At 28.2% G+C, this 20,733-nt stretch overlaps 11 protein-coding genes across 11 annotated transcripts; 6 read left to right on the top strand and 5 right to left on the bottom strand.

The window, feature by feature from the left end:
• Positions 1 to 54: 54 nt before the first annotated feature.
• Positions 55 to 2,025, bottom strand: PNEG_03404 (hypothetical protein; the record flags this gene model as incomplete). Its single annotated transcript, XM_007877298.1, has 7 exons — positions 55 to 557; positions 600 to 792; positions 836 to 1,312; positions 1,359 to 1,556; positions 1,602 to 1,700; positions 1,749 to 1,915; positions 1,983 to 2,025. 7 exons carry the CDS (start codon positions 2,023 to 2,025, stop codon positions 55 to 57), a joined length of 1,680 nt encoding a protein of 559 aa, XP_007875489.1.
• Positions 2,026 to 2,163: 138 nt separating this feature from the next.
• Positions 2,164 to 5,905, top strand: PNEG_03403 (hypothetical protein). The gene is made up of 14 exons (XM_007877297.1): positions 2,164 to 2,403; positions 2,450 to 2,528; positions 2,571 to 2,650; positions 2,693 to 3,013; positions 3,062 to 3,372; positions 3,417 to 3,908; positions 3,954 to 4,068; positions 4,116 to 4,590; positions 4,634 to 4,767; positions 4,809 to 5,201; positions 5,248 to 5,273; positions 5,318 to 5,595; positions 5,638 to 5,726; positions 5,775 to 5,905. Exons 1-14 carry the CDS (start codon positions 2,269 to 2,271, stop codon positions 5,820 to 5,822), a joined length of 2,976 nt encoding a protein of 991 aa, XP_007875488.1. The 5' UTR covers positions 2,164 to 2,268; the 3' UTR covers positions 5,823 to 5,905.
• Positions 5,906 to 6,020: 115 nt separating this feature from the next.
• Positions 6,021 to 7,180, top strand: PNEG_03402 (hypothetical protein; the record flags this gene model as incomplete). The annotated part of the gene is made up of 8 exons (XM_007877296.1): positions 6,021 to 6,050; positions 6,095 to 6,207; positions 6,260 to 6,266; positions 6,318 to 6,524; positions 6,570 to 6,633; positions 6,684 to 6,763; positions 6,807 to 6,938; positions 6,983 to 7,180. 8 exons carry the CDS (start codon positions 6,021 to 6,023, stop codon positions 7,178 to 7,180), a joined length of 831 nt encoding a protein of 276 aa, XP_007875487.1.
• Positions 7,181 to 8,215: 1,035 nt separating this feature from the next.
• PNEG_03401 (hypothetical protein) lies at positions 8,216 to 9,944 on the bottom strand (the record flags this gene model as incomplete). The annotated part of the gene is made up of 7 exons (XM_007877295.1): positions 8,216 to 9,208; positions 9,252 to 9,357; positions 9,405 to 9,449; positions 9,494 to 9,572; positions 9,644 to 9,687; positions 9,745 to 9,819; positions 9,865 to 9,944. 7 exons carry the CDS (start codon positions 9,942 to 9,944, stop codon positions 8,231 to 8,233), a joined length of 1,407 nt encoding a protein of 468 aa, XP_007875486.1. The 3' UTR covers positions 8,216 to 8,230.
• Positions 9,945 to 10,209: 265 nt separating this feature from the next.
• PNEG_03400 (hypothetical protein) lies at positions 10,210 to 10,748 on the top strand (the record flags this gene model as incomplete). Its single annotated transcript, XM_007877294.1, has 4 exons — positions 10,210 to 10,378; positions 10,425 to 10,519; positions 10,573 to 10,634; positions 10,682 to 10,748. 4 exons carry the CDS (start codon positions 10,210 to 10,212, stop codon positions 10,746 to 10,748), a joined length of 393 nt encoding a protein of 130 aa, XP_007875485.1.
• PNEG_03399 (hypothetical protein) lies at positions 10,231 to 11,738 on the bottom strand (the record flags this gene model as incomplete). The annotated part of the gene is made up of 5 exons (XM_007877293.1): positions 10,231 to 10,943; positions 10,992 to 11,052; positions 11,098 to 11,391; positions 11,441 to 11,526; positions 11,736 to 11,738. 5 exons carry the CDS (start codon positions 11,736 to 11,738, stop codon positions 10,896 to 10,898), a joined length of 492 nt encoding a protein of 163 aa, XP_007875484.1. The 3' UTR covers positions 10,231 to 10,895.
• A 371-nt stretch (positions 11,739 to 12,109) lies between these two features.
• Positions 12,110 to 14,363, top strand: PNEG_03398 (T-complex protein 1 subunit epsilon; the record flags this gene model as incomplete). Its single annotated transcript, XM_007877292.1, has 13 exons — positions 12,110 to 12,189; positions 12,236 to 12,253; positions 12,307 to 12,331; positions 12,389 to 12,449; positions 12,506 to 12,620; positions 12,681 to 12,730; positions 12,782 to 13,443; positions 13,493 to 13,678; positions 13,724 to 13,861; positions 13,909 to 14,089; positions 14,136 to 14,224; positions 14,268 to 14,277; positions 14,326 to 14,363. 13 exons carry the CDS (start codon positions 12,110 to 12,112, stop codon positions 14,361 to 14,363), a joined length of 1,653 nt encoding a protein of 550 aa, XP_007875483.1.
• Positions 14,364 to 14,839: 476 nt separating this feature from the next.
• PNEG_03397 (phosphoenolpyruvate carboxykinase (ATP)) lies at positions 14,840 to 16,757 on the top strand (the record flags this gene model as incomplete). The annotated part of the gene is made up of 7 exons (XM_007877291.1): positions 14,840 to 15,088; positions 15,139 to 15,159; positions 15,220 to 15,457; positions 15,504 to 15,591; positions 15,636 to 15,840; positions 15,887 to 16,601; positions 16,648 to 16,757. 7 exons carry the CDS (start codon positions 14,840 to 14,842, stop codon positions 16,755 to 16,757), a joined length of 1,626 nt encoding a protein of 541 aa, XP_007875482.1.
• A 141-nt stretch (positions 16,758 to 16,898) lies between these two features.
• Positions 16,899 to 17,925, bottom strand: PNEG_03396 (hypothetical protein). Its single transcript, XM_007877290.1, has 6 exons — positions 17,883 to 17,925; positions 17,799 to 17,833; positions 17,586 to 17,748; positions 17,374 to 17,540; positions 17,082 to 17,330; positions 16,899 to 17,032 (listed from the first exon to the last, which is right to left on the bottom strand). Exons 1-6 carry the CDS (start codon positions 17,891 to 17,893, stop codon positions 16,908 to 16,910), a joined length of 750 nt encoding a protein of 249 aa, XP_007875481.1. The 5' UTR covers positions 17,894 to 17,925; the 3' UTR covers positions 16,899 to 16,907.
• A 209-nt stretch (positions 17,926 to 18,134) lies between these two features.
• Positions 18,135 to 20,708, top strand: PNEG_03395 (hypothetical protein). Its single transcript, XM_007877289.1, has 7 exons — positions 18,135 to 18,237; positions 18,281 to 18,506; positions 18,552 to 18,978; positions 19,025 to 19,109; positions 19,155 to 19,255; positions 19,306 to 19,459; positions 19,503 to 20,708. Exons 1-7 carry the CDS (start codon positions 18,159 to 18,161, stop codon positions 19,685 to 19,687), a joined length of 1,257 nt encoding a protein of 418 aa, XP_007875480.1. The 5' UTR covers positions 18,135 to 18,158; the 3' UTR covers positions 19,688 to 20,708.
• PNEG_03394 (hypothetical protein) lies at positions 19,498 to 20,727 on the bottom strand (the record flags this gene model as incomplete). Its single annotated transcript, XM_007877288.1, has 3 exons — positions 19,498 to 20,187; positions 20,230 to 20,529; positions 20,574 to 20,727. The coding sequence occupies 3 exons, from the start codon at positions 20,725 to 20,727 to the stop codon at positions 19,760 to 19,762; spliced, it is 882 nt and encodes a 293-aa protein (XP_007875479.1). The 3' UTR covers positions 19,498 to 19,759.
• Between the last annotated feature and the right edge of the window lie 6 nt (positions 20,728 to 20,733).

Raw genomic sequence — 20,733 nt, 5'->3', positions numbered from 1 at the left:
AGAAAAATTTATATTGAAAAAAGTTAAACTTAGTTACCTGAAAAATATAGAAAATTATAAATCAATGAGAGATACTTGTGTTGATGGTTCAGTTTTATCTTGTAAAGGGTTTTTTTGATGCAAAGATGAGTGATTTGGGTTATGTTGATCATGAATAGGTGAACATGAATCCTTAATAAAAGTAGAAGAAGGTTTATTTGTGAAGGTGTCTTGTGAAAATGTGTTTGATGAATAATTTGGTATGGTGGAAGAAATAATTTCCTTTGAAGGTGAAATAGAAGTTGAAGAAGCATGTTGTGATGGTATATAAGATGAATAGAATGAAGTATTTTTCTGTTGCCGAAGTTCTTTATAATGTGAATAATATTCAGAAGGCATTGAAGAGGTTGGTGTTAATAAAGATGGATCATAAGTTTGGTTAAAAGGATGTAAAGAACTTTTTTCATGAATAGAAGAAACATGATGTCTTGAATAGGCAGTAGATAAGCGATCCTCCAATAATTTGTCATAATATTTCATGACCGTTGAAAGTTTAGAATGAATGTCAATTAATTTTTCTAAAAAAATTAAAATTTAGAAGAATTAAAAAGTTAGCCGACCGTATTTACTAATAGTATTGCCTAAAGAACGAATAAGTTTTGGTTTTAATTTTATAACTGAATCATGTAATTCTTGAACATAATGATCTCTTAAAATTGATCCTATAGGTGCCATTTGAAGTTTTTGAATTAACATGCAAAAAGTATTAATGTTTTCTATCTCTAATGCAGTAAGTTCATGCTCAAATTTAGGCTAGAATTATGTTAGTTATAATAAATAAATCGAGTAATGTAACTTGAAGATCTGGAACAATTGTTTTTACATTAGGTGTAAAACTGACTGATTTTGATTGCTCCGATTCTTTTAAGCTTAATGAAATCGCTTTTTTTAAGTCTTCATCATCTGAATATTGTCTTTTGTGATCTTTAGGAAAGTCTTGTTGAAATTTTGATTCTTGTAATTTACTTTCTTCTAAAGACAATTTTATAGCATATTTTAAATCACTATCATCATCTATATTTGTATTTTTAGGGTTTTCCATGTCCAAAACATTATTAGGCATAGAAATAGCAGGAGTTTGCGTTTTTTTAGAATAACAATTATCACAGACTCTAGCTGGTTCAATAATACCAATATATAAAAGAGGTCGTGATTTTGAAGAGCATGATTGACAAAAGGTTCCCCCGCAATTTCTACAATGATGTTTTCTGTTTTTAAATGTAAATCTAGTTCTACAAAGCATACAAATGCTAGAATCACTCCATTCTGGGGGCTATATATTTAAGTTAACTAAAGAAAGTACCTAAGCATTAATATACTGAAAATGAATCAATGAATGTCGAATTAAGAGGCTCTTTTGGCGGAAATTCGTATCCTTGTGACTGAAGATCCTCATATACTGTACAAACATAGCCAAGATGTTTCTTTTTTTCAAACAAAACTGCCCATACTTGAATAAGTTCTAATATCTTCTTCCTAACATCTGCTTTCGCTGTAACATCATGTTCTGTTGTCTTCTAATTACAAATTAAAATTATTTCTCTGTAGCAATAAAATATCACATTTGTCTTCAATAATGACACAAGATTATCCATAAACTCTCTAGATGATATTTCTAACAAGAAATGATCTCCTCCATTTTTTACACACAGGTCTATAAGCTATATTTATCCATCAGTCATTATAATGAAATATCCTTTTTTTTATACTTTTAATGTCAGAATTTGAACATTGGCGCTTTTGTGTGCCATCCTCCTCTTAAGACTCCTCATTGCATCTTTTGAAGGAACTGATTTACTCCTAATTTTATCACATATTTCAAGACATGAAGTAAGATCTTCTATCCCCGCTGGGATGTCTTCTGATGTCGCTTTTTCTGCGAAAAAAAAGTAAGTATATCAAATTTTTTACAATATTCTTCCTGTTTTATAAGAAATACTCACCAACTAACTCGTCGAATGCCCTAAATGTCCACCAACTTAGCATCTTGCTGGTTATCTGACGTTTGACTGTGCAGCGTAGTGGTTACTATAGTGATTATCGCCCTGGCAATAGTTGCTATGACAACACTATTATAACGACAAGGCTTTTAAGACGAGTAATTGACGTTTAAGATTTATCAGGTTTTTTCTCATTTTCTTTGATTAAACACGTCTAAATTAGATATAAATATGAGTGGATTTAATATATTTTGATATTTATATATGTTTTTATAAGAAATTCCAAAAAATGGGGACTGAAAATGAAGAACCTGGTCCAGGAGATACATTGGAAATATTGAAAAAAAAAGCGGCAATTTTTGAAAAAGGCGTTAATTATCCTATAAAATTATGGATTTCTACTGCTAGAAAGCTTTATGATCAGGTTTGAATGATTTTTTGGGAAAACAAGGTCTAATTGATGACAAAAGGCATTCAAGTATGAAAATGAATCTCGGCTTGAGATAGCTTATGTAAAGTACTTGAGAGCATCGTCTATTGTTATAGAAGGTGTTTTCGTTTTTTTTTAATGTTATTTTTTAAACATAATAGTTATTCCTAGCCATAAAGATTATGTTTTATTTAAAAGTCAGGGTGGGCCTATTTTAAAGCAATATCAGGAGCTTAGACAGGTATATTTTCGAGATAACTATCTAGGGTTTTTAATTATTTAGGAAACATCATTATCTTTCTTTAGATTTCAAAAAATCCATCAGATTTTGAAGTTGAGAGATATTGAAAAGATGTCATTAAATAAATCTAATACAGTGGTAAATACAAAAGAATCTTTCCTCCGTTCTTCTTCTAAATCTGTTTCTCCTGAATTGATTCAAAGAGATCTGAAGCCTGGTTTGAGTTATAGTTTTTCTTTAAATGAAAAAATAGATTTTCCAAAAAATGATCATATGGAAATATCTGATATTAGGCGTAGTCAAAGTATAGATCTATTGAATAGTCAATTTAGATTACCTACTCCTATTTCTTTTCCTTTTAAGGTGATACTCGAGTATATATTGTTTGTTTATATATAATAATTATAATAGTTTTCTCCTACTAATACTGATTTAAAATTATCTTTTTCAGAAACTAATATAGACAAGGATATGAATCCGTTTACATCTAGCAGTCTACTTACTGATTTAAATAAAAAACATGTACTTTCAGATCAAATAACTATATTTCCGAATTTTTCTTTTATTGATTCAGATACATTATATAAGTATATTATTTCTAAAGATAATAAATCTCGAATTTTATTTTTAGATATAAGGCCAAGAAGTGAATTTAATAAATTTAGGATTGCTTCAGAAAATATAGTTTGTATAGAACCTATTATTTTAACTTTGCAAGAAGAGTAAGATTTATGTGGTAGATGGATTGATAATTGATTTGTGCTAGTATATCAGGTGATCAATTGGAAGACTCATTGATAATATCGCCATTATCAGAACAGAAAACTTTTTCTAATAGACATAAATTTGATCTTATTGTTTATTATGATTGGGATAGTAAAAACGATAATTTAAGTGGAAACATTTCTCAAAATGAAAAGGCTCGCATATTCTATAATTTAAATAAAGCTATATACAATTATGGTGGATTTCAAAAACCATTAAAACATATACCTGTATTGCTTTCTGGAGGTCTTAAAGAATGGGTTAATTTTATTAAAAAAAATGATATTTTTTGCGATTTTATAGAAGGAACTAATACTCACAATATAAGAAATGGTTTTACGGAAAATATTTTGCCTTCAGATCATGAATCAAATTATTTATATTTAAAATCAAATATTAACATTCCTAATTCTTATGCACCATCTGATTATTCTTTATATAGTGTTGATATAGGACTTGAAAAGAAAAATCATAAGAATTCAATAGAAATGACGTAGAGAAAGCATTATTTTTTTATATATATTAATTTTTATATTAGAATGTCTATGGAGAAATTTCAATCATTGTTTAAAAATAACATGAATTTAACAGATAATAAGGATATTTCGTCAGGATCAAATAATGATTTACATTTAAAGATGAAGGAGAAATACGTAATAATTTCTTTAATTGTGATTTATGCTCATTAATATATATTTAGCCTTCACACCTTACCTTATCTCAACAATCATTAATAAAGTTTATGCCTTATTTTGAAACAAATGATATTCATAACTCTTTAAGAGATTACCATAATATAAATAAATATGAGTTTTTGTCTCAGAAAATGGATATTAATGATCTTAATAATTGTGAAAAAAAGGGAATCTCTTCTAATAATCCTTTTTATGATTTTATAGAACCTAAGAATACTAATAATGAATTTCCTCGACGTTCAACTTCCAGAGAATATAACTCTTTGGATAGCTATAAATTTAAACAGCCTTCGTTATCTGATATAAATTCTATTATTACAAAACCTCAAACTCTTACATCTCAAATTTATAATACAGAACAGTTTTGTGTTCGTGGAATTATAGGTGCTACAGGATTAACAAATTTGGGTAACACATGTTATATGAATGCTATTATACAGTGTTTAAATAGTACTATTCCTTTTGTGAGATATTATAGAGGTATATTGTTTATTTTCATTTTTATTTTTAAAATATTTCATAGATGGAAGTTATAAAAAACATATTAATTTCAATAATCCTTTGGGATATAAAGGAGAGCTTGTTCAAACATTTGCTCGGTTAATTACATATCTTTGGGATAACGAACATACATATGTATCTCCACTTTTTTTTAAGGTTAGAAGATTATTTTTACATTTTTTTTTAAATTTAAAAAGAATGTTGTTGGACGACTTAAAGAACAATTTCGTGATAATGACCAGCAAGATTCTCAGGAATTTTTGGCTTTTCTTTTAGATGGGCTTCATGAAGAATTAAATATTGCAGCCGGTCAATTAAGACCAAAAGAATTAACACCAGAAGAAGAATTAAAAATAGAAAATATGCCTGATAAAATTGCTTCAAATATTGAATGGCAAAAATATGTCCGTTTAAATAATAGCATTGTTGTTTCTCTTTTTCAAGGACAATTACAAAGTAGATTAAAATGTCTAACATGTGATTTTCAATCTACTACATATAATCCTTTTACATATCTTTCATTGCCAATACCCCTTACGCAGGCTAAAACTTCGACTTTATATGAATGTCTTCAATTTTTTGTGCAAAAAGTGAAACAAAAAAATATATACTTTTTTCTGATATTAACTAAAATAGGAATACCTTAAGGATAAAGAACAATGGTATTTTTTTCTAAATAAATAGCGGTTTTTATAAATTATTATAGGTATTGTTCTAAATGCAGAAAACCAAGAGATGCTACTAAAACTTTAACTATATCTAAAATTCCTCAGATACTTTTAATACATCTTAAACGGTTTCAAACATGCGGGCATTGGAAAGATAAAATCAACACCAAAATTGATTTTTTAATTAATAATTTTGATCTTACTGATTTTTTACTCGACAGTACACAATCTCTTTCTGATCCACTTAATCATGGACAATATCTTTATCATTTATATGCCGTTACAAATCATTATGGAAATTTAGATGGAGGTCATTGTAAGGATATCTTTTTATTTCTTTATTTTACTTATATAATAGATACTGCAATGGTAAAAAATAGTTTTACAAATTCTTGGAACTTATTTGATGATCGTCGTGTGGTTTTTTGTAGTGAACGGGACGTTGTTGTAAGTATTTATAATTTTGTATTTATAATCTATTTATCTATTATCTAGTCACCTGCTGCTTATATCTTATTTTACATAAGAAATAATGTTGTGTGATTTGCATTTTGATAATATCATTAAAAAGAAATTCATAATAATTTATAACATATTTTAATGAGATTGACACATTTTTATTGAAATTTGGGCTGTTGAATCTGTTTCTACTTATTCCGAGTGGTTAATAACCCTATCGACTTTTAACCGATATCATTGATAATCTTTATTTTTATCTCTTTATATTCTTCAAGCTTCAAAATGGCATCTGAACAGAGAAAGCTTTTAGAGGTTATTTTATATGAGTTTTATCTTTATTTATTTATTTATTTTAGCAACTTATGGGCTCAGATATGATGGGTTCTTCACATCAGCAAACTATGTCTTTTACGAGCCCAAAAGTTTGTAGAAGTTTTCTTTGCGGAGATTGTCCTCATGATATGTTTACGTATGTTTGTTTTATCTTATATTTTTTCATAAATTTTATTTAATTTCTATAGAAATACTGTATTTGTTTTTCTTTTTTTTTGAATTATATTTATATAATATTTTTTATAGAAAATGGATCTTGGACCTTGTTCTAAAATTCATTCGGATAAGCTAAAGGCAGATTATCAGAAAGCGCGCTTGAAGAAAGATTATGGATTTGAATATGATTATTTGAGGGATCTGAATAAATATATTGATGATTGTAACCGTCGTATTGATTCTGCGCAAAAAAGATTAGAAAAAACTCCTGAAGAATTAGCTAAAGCAAGCCAGCTGGTCTTTTTTTTGCTTTAAAAAATGTTTTTATTTAAATTTTTATAGGCTAGAGACATGGCAGAACTTGAAAAAATTATTGACACTGCATTAGAAGAAGTAGAGGTTTTAGGTGTTTAAAATTATATTTTTTTATTATTTTATTATTTAATTTAATATTAGGTGAACAGGGTGAAGTGATGCGTGCAGTAGAGGAATATCATAAGGTGGAGAAATATAAAATTGACCGATCAGAACGAGAAGTATGTTTTTATTTATAAAGAATTAGGGTTAAATGTTATAAAGAAAGAATTAAAATCAATATCTACCAATAGTGGATCATTAGGTCATCAAAAACTTCAAGTATGTGACGTTTGTGGGGCATATTTATCGCGATTAGATAATGATAGACGATTGGCTGACCATTTTGGAGGGAAAGTAAGTAGAGTTATTATTTAATACAAGAAATCTTGATAGATTAGCTTCATATGGGATATAGCAAAATGAGGAGTCTTGTAATTGAATTAAAAAAAGAGTTAGATTTAAAAAAAAATAATGGAAGTAATTATAATTCATTAGATGCGTTAGAAGAAAATGAGCAAAACTATAGTTCAAGGAGTACTAAAGGAAGGAGTCGGAATTATAAAAAAGGGAGTTTCGATGATAAATATCGTAGTTGAAAGGCTTTAATATTTAAAATTTCACAATTTAAAACATGAATTACAGTTAAAATATGTAAATAAGTTTTTAGGAGATATACCATAGCATTTATTGATTTAAAATAAATTAAGAAAATTGAGTGGCTATTTTTAATAACAGTTTTAATTTATAATTTTTTGTATTTAAAACAAAATTAATATTTAAATAAAAAAAATATTTTTATTTTTCTAACCTCTTATTATTGATTTGATAGTATTAAAATAGATAATTTTCTATATAAGTATCGTCGTCTTTATTGCATTCATATAACTTATTGTTTTTTATTCATATTTTTATAGCTGTTTAATTTTCTCTACTTCTTGATATAACCAAAAAAAAATTTTCCAAAAAATTTTATAAGGAGCTTTTTTAGAACTAATTTCTTCAATGTAACTCTATGATATAGATGTTTATAAAGTAATTTTGAAATATCTTTTATTTTTTTAGATATAGAAAATTTTTGAGATTAATATTTAAATTTCTTTATAAATCATATAAATTGCCTTGATATTTTCCTTTTATAGGATCAAACAAATAAGTGCATAGTCTTTTTTGTTTAAACTTGAGAAAAATATCAATAATATAATATGTTTTTCTATAAAACTTATTAAATCACTCTTTTATTGCAAATATATTAAAATCTTTTTTTTTATTTGAAAAAGATAATTACAAGTATAAAAATACATTATTTGTTTTTTAATTGGTTTCTTTTGTATATAAATTTTTTATTGTATTTGTTTCTTCATATTATTTATCCATGTCCTAAGTAAATCTCATGAAAAAGGCTATAAATATATTTCTGAATCTTTCAAAGAATCATTTATCTATTGATATTTCTGAAAAAATATTTTGATTTATTTATTAATTAGAAATATTAATGAAATCATAGAATTAGTAACAATTATTAAAAAATATATTTTATTTATACATGAAAACACTTTAATTTTCTTTTATTGTCAAGAAACATGTTTGAAACACATAAAAAACTATTCCAAAGATGTATATTAACAACTGTGTATGAATTGTATATCTTATTTCCATACATCCGTAGTAGAAATGATTGAATCGTCATAAAAAAGGATGCTTTTGTCATGGATACCATCTTTATGAAGTGTATCTTTTTGAGAATTAGTAGAATTTCGTTGTATTTCTTTAGGTTCATCAGTTGACCATGGAGAAGTATGAAAAGATAAAGTGTCAGAATCGGCAAAAAAATTAGACGGTTGAAAGGCATTAAATGTTAACGAGTCATTGTCCCATTGTTTAGAAAAAGGATCTTTATCGGGATTTGGAACTATTTTCGACACATCTGTTGTAAAACTTTTAAGACATAGGCTTTCTGTATCGAAAATTTTATTATTAGATGATATCCCTTTAGAATAGCTTTGTTTTCGATTTATTTTTGATGCATTGTCTTTTGTTGCAGTGATATCATGAGATGCAGAAACAGGAGAAAATTTTTGTGTATTTAATAAATAAGATACTGCGGGATTTGAAAATTGATGTGAAGATTCAGAAGTATGAGATATTTTTTGTTCTTCAGATATATTTAGTTCTTGAACGCTTTTGGAAATGTCTTTAAAACTATCTGATAATTTTGATTCATGCTTAGATGTCTGTTGATCTTCATGTAAACATGCATCTTTTACTGAAGATTTAGATAAAATATTCGGTTGAGACGTGGATGTTGTTGAATAAAGAGATAGAATTGATGTTTTAAGGACGGCTCTTGAGGATTTATCATGGATTTTCGATGAATGTGGTTCATGCGATTCTAAAATATTGGTATAATTCTTTAAATTCGATTTAAATAAGGGTTCTTTTGACTTAATAGAATTTTGTTGAGAAGGTGAATTTTGATGATGTAATGATACTTCTTTTTTTTCCGAAAAAGAAAATAAATTATTTAATATTTGATAGTCTTTTGTATATATTTGTTTTGTATTTTTGGGTACTATAGATGAAAATTGCTTTTTCTCTAAAGAATGATCTAAAACAAGATCATGAATCTAGATATAGTTATTAAGAATATTGTTTATCCCTTCAATTTACTATTTCATTATTGTTGCCTTCGTCTAATGTAGACGGATCTGGTATTGGACCATCCATAACCCATCTTTTCGTTTCATATTTAGTTCTTATATAATTATCAATCTTACTGAAGCAATATTAAAGACAAAAATAAACATAAAAATCATTTCTAACCTTTCTGATGGTATATGACCTGGAATCAACTTTGCTTCCCAATATCTAAAAATAATTAACATTCAACATTACATCCCATTAAATATCACTTATTGGCACGTGCATTTCCCCAACGAATCATATTTTCTAGTTGCTCATTTGTCCATGAATCCAGGTCAACTGATTTAACTATAAACATACTTTTAATCACAAAACATTATATAAAATAATAGAAAAAACGCATATAAATATCTCCATACCTCTGCTAATATGAGTACCCATACTTCTATGTATTCCCGAGCATCTTATTTATATTAATTAGCCTTAATTAATAATAAATTATAATTGTTATTTTTACTACCTGATACATAAAAAAATCCCTAAAGACCAACTTGCCCATCTTGGATGATCATTACGCTTACAATCTGAACAGTATCTAATAAAATATCAATATTATGTTCTTTATTTTCTATATATTCACTTATTTCCTGGTAGTTTTAGCAGCATTTTCAAAACTTCTGTATTGGATTCTGCCTTTTCCTTGCTTATTGATCTACTCATGAATATCACTTAATTATTAGTAGAGATCAAGATTAACAATGTCCGTGGTCCTTATTTGTTCAAAATCTTAAAGACTTGTATAGTTTTATTAACTTTCCGGTTAATCGGATAAGCCAGACGGTATAAAATCTTATTATATTTGTAAGAAAAAAAGTTAGCCCTTAATAAATAAATAATAATATGATATTAGCGCTTTAAAATCCTGTTTGTTAAGTTTATTTTTTGTATTAGAAATTTATAAAGATTGTTAGATTTGAAAAAAATAATGGTAGAAAATATTGAGATCAACACCTTAAGAAAGATAGAAGCATCAGAAGTTGCTAAACATGTTACTCGAGATGATATTTATATGGTTATTGATAAAATGGTGTATAATGTTAGTCCTTTTATAAACGAACATCCTGGTGGAGAAGAAGTATTACTTGATGTTGCAGGTATAACAGTTTTGAATGTATGGTTTGTTTTTAATAGTTTTTGTAGGTAAAGATGCTACAGACGCTTTTGAAGATGTTGGACATTCAGATGAAGCCAGAGATATATTGAAAAAACTTGTTGTTGGAAAATTAGAAGGAAAAGTATATAACTGAGTGTTTTGATAGAAAATGATATAAGAAGTTGACATTTCTAGATGGAAGAATCAGAGTTGAGAGTAAAACCAGATTTATCAGTTTCCAGAAATAATTTTAATTTGTATAGTAACCTTATATTTGAGCTTTTTTCTAATTATATCCGAATAGGAAGTTATGTATAATAACAGTTTCTGTATCAGTTTTCTCTTTTTTGATGTATATGTTTCTTTTTTAAATGTTTATGTAAATCATATTCCTTTTAGAAACTTAGACCCTAAAAAATTATATAATTTATAATATCATTCATTACGTTCATTACAAATATATACATGTGCTTAATGTACTAAATGTATAATTATTGCAAGGTTTTCATTTTCTATTTTTATGCAACGTCTCGAAAAACCAAATGGTTTTCATAAAAATGAAGCATCTAAATTAATATTAACAAATTTTTATATTCATATTTCCCAAAATCTACTTTTAAAGGACATTTTTGATATATTAGTAGACTATCATGAACAGATTTTTTACCATGAACCCTAAACCTTTATTAGTTTTATTGTTTTTAAAAATAAAATATATACCAATTAACATATACAAGTAATTTCCCTGAAGCATCTCGCTCAATTGTATCAACAGATTCAATTTCATCTTCCCATGATGAAAGATGCATTGGTGGTTTCCATGTTTCTGTTGATAAATTACTTGTAGATATTTCTTTAGATCTACTCGTCAACGCTCGATGCTTCATATCAAAATCATTATTTTCATTTTTACGCAATTGACTGGACTTTCTTTTACGTGCACTTGGCCTTTCTGATGGAATTAACCGCCCACCTATACTTTCCCAATATTGTTCAATTAAATCCTTACATCCTCTTCTTATTTTTAAAAAAAAAATTAATATATAGAATGATTTAAACATACTCGCACGATTTCTCCCCTTCCCATGTATTATCTTCAACTTTATCATAACCCTTCCATTTAATAAGGTATTCCCACCCTGTTCGTTTCTATCATAACCTTTTAGCCATTTTAAAAACATAAAAACCAAAAAAAATATTAAAAAAATCACTATCCAAAAACATCTAATTAATTATATTCTTTTAAAATCCTTTTCTATTTTTCTTTTTCTATTCAATTCTTTCTTTTATAATATTTTTCTTTTATTTATTCTCTTATATCTATTCATCCACCATTTAGAACTCGAAAAAAAACATACCATATTCAATCTATGATCCAATATCTTTTCTACCGCATAGATTTCGTCCTCATTTTCACTTTCTATCTCTGATTCTTCTTCTATCTTATTTTCTTCATCTGTTTTTTCGATATCTAGCTCATTTTTTAGCCTTTTTTCACCGGATTTTTTTCATTTGCCTTCTTTTTTATCTCTCTTATTCCTCATTTTGCTTTTTTTCGCGTTTATCTCTTCAAATACTGTGTTTTTTCTCTACAAAAATATACTCATTTTTTGGACGTCTCATAGCTTCATCTCTCGATCCTCGGTTTTAAAGTTTTAACCTCATAAAAAAATATAAATATTTCTTTTGCAAAAAATACCAGGAAATAAGGCTTTAAAGACCTTTTAAAGCAATGGGGGAGGTTGTTTTTGATATGAAGAATGCTTTTGTTGCTCGAGATGAGCAGGGAAATCCATTTATTATTCTTAAAGAGTATTTAATAGAATATTGATTTTATAGATTTAATAAAAATCCTTAGTCAGGGGAAAAAAAAGAGGTAAAGGTCGTTTTTTTGAATTTTTCATGTTTTTATGGTTTATTTTGTCCAAGATTGACTGGAAATGATGCAATAAAAGTATGTTTTTGAATATTTTTTATGTTTTTGTGTCAGAAGGATTAATCAATGTTATAGTCCCATATTTTGGCAGCAAAAACAGTAGCAAATATATTAAAGTCGTCACTCGGACCGAGAGGTAAGGGCGGTGATTGTTTAATTGTTAAGAATAAAGTGAATTGATTGGAATTTGAGGATTGGATAAGATTTTGATATCATCAGATGGTGATATTACGATTACTAATGATGGTGCTACTATTTTGAGTCAGATGGAAGTAGAACATCAAATTGCAAAGCTTATGGTTGAATTGTATGTTTTTTTTTTTAAAAAATATATTTTATGGGAAGGTTAACTTAGGTTTGGAAATAGATCAAAATCTCAAGATGAGGAAATTGGGGATGGTACAACGGGTGTTGTTGGTTAGAAATGCTTTGAAATATCTGCATGTTTTTTTCTAAATAAGGATTTAGTGCTTGCAGGAGCATTGTTAGAATATGCAGAAGAATTGATTAATAAAGGAATTCATCCGATCAAAATTGCTGATGGTTACGATCAGGCGTGTAAAATTGCGGTTGAGCATCTTGATTCAATTGCAGATGTGGTTGAATTTTCGAAAACAGATACAACTAATCTTTTTAGAGCCACGAAAACATCTCTTGGAAGTAAAATTGTATCTAAGGCTCATGATAAGTTTTCTGAGATTGCTGTTGATGCAATTCTTTCAGTAGCTGACTTAGATCGAAAGGATGTTAATTTCGAGCTTATAAAAATTGATGGAAAAGTAGGAGGTGCATTAGAAGATACGATGTTGGTAAAAGGTGTTGTTATTGATAAGGATATGTCACATCCACAAATGCCACGTTCTATATGTGATGCAAAGATAGCTATTCTTACATGTGCATTTGAACCACCTAAGCCAAAAACGAAACATAAACTTGATATTACAAATGTAGAAGAATTTAAAAAACTTCAAAACTATGAAAGAGAAAAATTTGAGGAAATGGTTAAGAAAATTAAAGATACTGGTGCGAATCTTGTTATTTGCCAGTGGGGTTTTGATGATGAAGCTAATCATCTTTTGCTTCAAAATAATCTGCCCGCTGTACGTTGGGTAGGAGGACCAGAAATTGAGGTTTATAGAATTCTTTATTTGGATATAGGGCAGTGTTTATAAATTTTAGTTAATTGCTGTTGCTACAAATGGGCGAATTGTTCCAAGATTTGAAGATTTGACCGCAGAAAAACTTGGTACGGCCGGTCTTGTACGAGAATTATCTTTCGGGACAACTCGAGATAAAATGTTAGTTATTGAAGGTTGCGTAAATACAAGAGCAGTTACTATTTTTATCCGAGGAAGCAATAAAATGGTTTCTTCATTATAGAAATTGTATGATTTTACTTATTGAAAATAGATTATTGATGAGGCTAAGCGTGCTATTCATGATGCTCTTTGTGTTGTACGTAATTTAGTGAAAGATAATCGAATAGTTTATGGGGGTGGTTCTGCTGAAATTTCTTGTTCTATTGCTGTTGCAAATGCTGCAGATAAAGTATATATTTGTTATTTTCTTTTCTAGGCATTAAGCTTTATAATTAGGCTCCCGGAATTGAACAATATGCTATGAGGGCCTTTGCAAATGCTCTAGATGTAATTCCAATGGCACTTGCGGAAAATTCTGGCCTTTCGCCAATTGAAACATTAACAAATATTAAATCAAAACAAATAAAGTATTCAAACCCTGCATTAGGAATTGATTGTATGCAAAAAAATAATGATGGTTCATTTTTTATTTTTAACAATTCTTTTTTTGATCAATAAAATAGATATGAAAGAACAATATATTATTGATTCCTTAATTAATAAACGTCAACAATTGTTATTGGCTACACAACTTTGTAGAATGGTACTCAAAGTAAGTTTTTCTCTTCTATATTAATTCTTTCTTATTTTTATAGGTGAATGATGGTATGTTCGACTTTTTCTTTGCAATTAAGAATTAATTATTTAAAATAGTAATTATTTCAGGCTCTGAAAATGATTCACACAACTAATTCTTCATTCCAACTTATCTAAACATTTATAATACATTATTAACTTTTTTTTCTTCATAAATAACTGTATTATATAATTGTTTAGGTATCACAAAACTTTTAAGACTATTAACGGTATATTTTGTGTTTGATTTATAGAATTAAAAATTAAAATAAAATATATGTATTAATTTTTAATAGTTTTTTAAATTAAATATCATAAAAATTTTTTTATATAAATTTAGGCTTATAAGGATATTATTTATTGTTTTTTTATTTATTTTAATTCTATCTTAACTTTATATTTTCTTTAAGCCTTTTTTTGAAAAAGTCCTTATAAATATAGGGTTTTTTTAAAAGTAAATTGAACTTTTATACAAAAAGATCATGAATTAACAAGGAAAATATTAGTAACTTAAGGATTGTTTTTTAAAATACTTGAAATATTGAGGAAAATAACATATTTTTAAGTTCAAGTTTATATATAAATCTTAAAAATGAGCTCTATCAAGGAAAATTTAGAAATACAAAAAGAATTGATGGAAACCGTCAATATTGATTATAATAAAGTGTCAATTCAATATAATCCATCAGTTGCTTCGCTTTATGAAGATGCACTTATTTATGAGTCATCTTCAGCAATTACATCTACGGGCGCATTGGCAGCTTTTTCAGGTGAAAAAACAGGGAGATCTCCAAAGGATAAACGCATTGTAGATCATCCTCAATCTAATGAAAAAGTTTGGGTATATTAGGAAGGGAATTGTTGTATATTTTTAATTTAATAGTTGAATAGTGGGGACCTGTCAATTCTAAGGCATTTAATATTTTACACCTAATGTTATATAATGGAAGATATTCTAATCAATAGTTTTAGATATCTCATACAGTATGGTTAATTAATCGTGAACGAGCAGTTGATTATTTGAATACATTAAAGCGAATTTATGTTTTTGACGGATATGCAGGAGCGGATAAAAGATACAGGATTAAAGTACGTGTAATTTGTGCACGTCCATATCATTGTCTTTTTATGAAAAACATGCTTATTGATCAGACTGAAGATGATGATTTTTATCAAAAACCGGATTTTGTTATATATAATGCAGGTTCATGTATAAATCATGGTTATTAAATACATAATAATGATAAATAATGAAGTCCCTGCTAACCGTTATACTGTTGGAATGACATCACGTACGTCAGTAGCCATTAATTTAGAAGATCGAGAGATGATTATTCTTGGAACGTAATATTAATGTATAAAAAAAGGTTTAGACTTAGATAATTTAGAGAATATGCAGGAGAGATGAAAAAAGGTATACTTACTGTCATGTTTTATCTTCAACCTGTCCTATATGATGTGTTGCCTCTTCATTCTTCTGCTAATGAAGGGAAAAATGGAGATGTTTCTGTTTTTTTTGGTTTATCTGGTACAGGAAAGACAACATTATCGGCAGATTCTTCCCGTTATCTTATTGGTGATGATGAACACTGCGTAAATTCCTTTTGATTCAATTAAATTGTTTTATAATATATTTTAGTGGTCAGATACTGGTATTTTTAATATTGAAGGAGGATGTTATGCAAAATGTGTTGATTTATCTCAAGAAAAAGAACCTGAAATCTTTAATGCTATTCGTTTCGGCTCTGTTTTAGAGAATGTTGTTTTTGACCCTAGAACTCGAGTTGTTGATTATACTAATATTTCTATTACTGAAAATACACGTTGTGCTTATCCTATTGAGTACATTCCAAATGCAAAAATTCCAGGTATATCTAGTGGTCATCCAAAAAATATTATTTTATTGACATGTGATGCTCATGCTATTTTACCACCTGTTTCTAAACTTACAAATGATCAAATTATATATAATTTTATCAGTGGCTATACTAGTAAAATTTCTGGGACTGAGGATGGAATAATTGAGCCTCAGCCAGCATTTTCAGCATGTTTTGGTGAGCCATTTCTTGTTCTTCATCCTATGGAATATGCAATTATGTTGTCTGAAAGAGTTAAAAAACATAATGCAGATGCTTGGCTTATTAATACTGGTTGGGTTGGTCAATCTTTTTCAAAAGGTGGCGAACGATGTCCTCTTAAATATACCAGAATCATTTTGAATGCAATTCATTCCGGAGAATTGGCAAAAGCTGAATATCAAAATTTCCCTGTCTTCAATTTACAGATCCCTAAACATATTGAGGGAATTCCTCCAGAAATTCTTAATCCCTTTGAAAGTTGGAGAGGTACTAAGGGTAAGTCTTTTGTTTTTTTTTAGATATTTATTTATATTATATTTAGAAGAGTTTTATGAAAATCTTTATAAATTAGCTGAGCTTTTTATTAAGAATTTTGAAAAATACAAAGACATGGCTACGCAAAATGTTTTAGATGCTGGGCCAGTTATTTAATTTTTTAGATTATATAATGTCTATTTTTATAAATGATATTTTAATAACTTTTTTTGAATTTTTGGATAATATTGTAGAAATATTTTCAAAAAATAAGTTTCTATGATCATTTTTTAAATATTAGAAAATGATTATAGGTTTTCTGAGATATTATGTTTCTGTCTCTATATCTTCTAATAGTTTATTTTCTTTTAAAAGTGTATCAATTTCATCTGGTGTCCAAATATGATGATAGATCTTTCCCTGCTTATTAGTTCCTATTGTCGCAAATTCAACTAGTAATATTTAAAACAAGTTATATGGAAAAAGAGAAATAACACTTACCTTTTTCATTTGACAATGTTGTACTATCTACTGTTTTTGATAATACTTTAATTGCCAATGAACATGCCTCCTTTAAACTTGTTTCTTTATAATCTTGCTTGAGTAAACTCTGCGCTGATGCACTATTTGCTCCAATACATGTTGCTTTCCAGCCTCCATAGTTCCCTGAAGGATTTGATTGATATAATTGAAAACCACGAATTGGATCATATCCAGCCCACAAAAATGAAACTCCGAAAGGTCGTAATCCTTATTCTATATTAATTTTTTTGCTTTTTATTTTTTATTCTACCTCCATATTGTGTATATCCTTGTTTGACATTACATAGACTTTTTACAATTTCTTCACACGGCATGTTATTTCCATATGTAAGCAAGTATTGTTGTGCAATTCTTTGTGTATAATTAATAAGAATATTTGCATCTGCTGTAATCCCTGCCACTGCACATATCATGTGACTACTTCCTTTAATTTCTTTAAATCAAACAAAAATGATCCTTTACTCATCAATAATATATATCTTCTCTGTTGATATGTTTTTTTCTAATAATTTATTGATTATTTTTTTTTCTGCTGCTAAAACAATCCCATCCACTGACATCACTCCCAATGCCGTTCCCGCATGAGATATCGCTTCCAATGCATATTCAACCTGGAAAAGACGCCCTTTACCACTAATTATACCACTTTTCTCTTCAATTTTATATATTCTATACCTTCTGGACTAAAAATAGTCGTTCTTGAGTCATACCTACCCGTTTTTAATCCCGAAAACTGGAAAATACTTGTAGAATACTCACCTCCTTGACATTTTCAGCAGATATGATCAATTTCTTGATCTTTTCTCCCTAAAATTTCCTTTTTATTTTAATATAAATATTACTTTTTTTTCTGTCGTTCATCTCTGAAATCTGTCGCTGTTTCCTTGGTAACAGTTTCCTTAGCAACTCTATCCATATTGGTTGCCATAACGACCTGCGTTTTGGATTTGAACCTCACAAAAAATATAGATATTTTTATCTGCTTTTTTTGAGTCAAAAAGTCCATTAAAGTACCTTCAAGTACATAATTCATATATGTCTGAATCTTCTGGGTTGTATGACAAAAAAGTTGGATCTTTTGAGCCGCTTCCACCTGGCTGGACGGAACATTTAGGTAGATTTTTTTCTTGATGATCATCTACTAATTGATTGCTAAGCACCGTCTGGGCATCTATATTATTATCATAAAGCTACTCGTGTATCTACATATAAACGTCCTTGCTTGGATTCTTTACCGGAAAAATTAGATAATACTTCATCATCTGGAGCATCTATGGTTTTAGAAAAATCGGAAGATAAATCGAGTTTATTGAAGAAAGATGCTAGTTTTCCTATAGATAAGGAGTCTTCTCTCCGTTTAAAAGCAGATCGTCCGAAATACAAGTGAGATTATGATGGTATATTATAAGCATTATTGATATTTTTGAGGTTTCCAATTGTTAATGCATTTCCTTGGGTTAGAGTAATCACAAAGCGTCGTTGTCAATTTGTGCATAATCCAGAGACAGGAGTTTCTCTTTGGGTTCCTCCAGCAGATGTTTTTGAAGCAATGGTTCATGAAAATAAGAATGGGAAACTTATGAATGAGGTTTTGGATAGATTTGGAGAATCTTCGAGTAATTCGGACGACTCTTTATATAGTTCTGATACCGATGACTCTTCCAATGCTTGTTCTAATAATGAAAATCATGCATCTGCTGATGATTCTTGCAATGATCCTTTTACAGCATTGGATCATACAGAATATACAGAAAATGATATTGCTTGGCAACTTGAAGCTATAGAAAATAATAGTATGATAAACATTGATCCAGAAACAGAAATTTCCGAAGAAGAAAAGGCTCTACAGTTTAAAGTACTTAGATGCTTTGGTTTATTGACCTAGTTTAATTATATATTAGATAATGTTACAAGAGTTAGACGTTAATCCATATCATCCTTGGGATCAGGAGGTTTCAAAGATTGTAATGGATCCACGTTATTTTTGTATGTTTTGTGATGATGTTTGAATTTTTTTGACTTTTTATATAGTAATTAATACTATGAAAGGAAGAAAAGATTTGTTTGAAGAATTTTGTAAGGAACGAATTGCACAACAAAAGAAAGAAATAGAATCTAGACCAAAAAGAGATGTAAGAAAATTATAGTGTGTTATATTTGTATGATGCTTATAATATTTAAGCCTAAAATCTCATTTATAACATTACTTCAAATTCCACAGACATCTAAGATGTATTGGCATGAATTTCGAAGGAAATTTAAGAAAGAACAAGAATACAAAGACTTTGGGATGAATGATAAAGAAAGAGAAAAGCTTTTTAGAGCATATCAAGAGCGTAAGTATAATTGTTAAGAATATTATTTATTCAGCTGTAATAGAAATGAAATATGATAGTAAAAAGAAAGAACAAGACTTCTACGCACTGCTAAAAGAAACATCAACTGTGACAAAAAATACTACACTTCTTTCATTACCTGATGAGGTATTATGCGATTTGAGATATGCTGTAATTCCCTCTGAAAAATTAGAAGAATATATTGATAAATATACTAAAACCCTTTAATTTTAATCTAGCTAGATAAGTGTTTAAAAAATTATTCAAGAATTTGAAATATTTGTCATTTATTCTATAAATTTATCGCGGTTTAATGCCTGTATGTATAGCAACAATCCCAAAGGAAAGATTGTGATATCCATTACCTATCAACTTAAACCCTGCGCTTTCCATCATCTTGGAAAATGTTTTTTGATCAGGATGTTTTACAATTGATTCGGCAAGATATTGATAACTATCTCTATTTCCTACTACAACTTCACCCATAATTGGAATAATATTGAATAAATAATAATTATATAGTGATTCTAAAGGCTTTAAAGATATCCTTGAAAATTCCAAACAGCTAAAAACTCCTCCAGGTTTTAATACACGATATGCCTCTTTCAGAACATCCATAATTCTTGTACAATTTCTAATACCAAATGCAATTGTATAGATATTTATAGATGATGATGCAATATCCGTCAAATTTTCTGCATTTTGTATGAAAAAGTCTATCCTTTTGGCTAAAAAATGTCAATTATTTTTTTTTAAAAAAAAACATATACAATATCTGTAACGACTATTTTCAAGCCTTTTTTTCCCGATCTCTATCATATCAGGATTTATATCTACACATTTTACCCTTGTTTGTGTATCAAAATGAACATCGGTAGCATAATCTAACAAACGAAATGCAATATCTCCTGTCCCCCCCGCAACATCTAAAAGATGCATTGGTTCTTCATTTAATGAGCCTGGATCTAGCCTCTGAACGAATTCATCCTTCCAAAGTCTATGAATACCTAAAGACATGATATCATTCATTAAATCATATGAAGATGCAATAGAAGTAAAAACATTATGAACTAATAATAATGTTGGCTAATTCATAAATGAGTTTTCAACAAACCAAGGTTTTCTTTCTGAGATTCTGGGACCTTTTTAAAACCAAAATGAGTACCATTTTCTAAAATTTGATCTTTCAAAATACGAGGTGAAAAATGATACTGTGATTTGATAATAAATGACGGTTTATATACCAACAGCCTTCTTAATGAAAGCATTGTCTT

This window comes from Pneumocystis murina (assembly GCF_000349005.2).
Source record: "Pneumocystis murina B123 chromosome Unknown supercont1.17, whole genome shotgun sequence".
NCBI classification, from domain to species: domain Eukaryota; kingdom Fungi; phylum Ascomycota; class Pneumocystomycetes; order Pneumocystales; family Pneumocystaceae; genus Pneumocystis; species Pneumocystis murina.
This window is presented reverse-complemented; position numbering and strand designations above follow the sequence as displayed.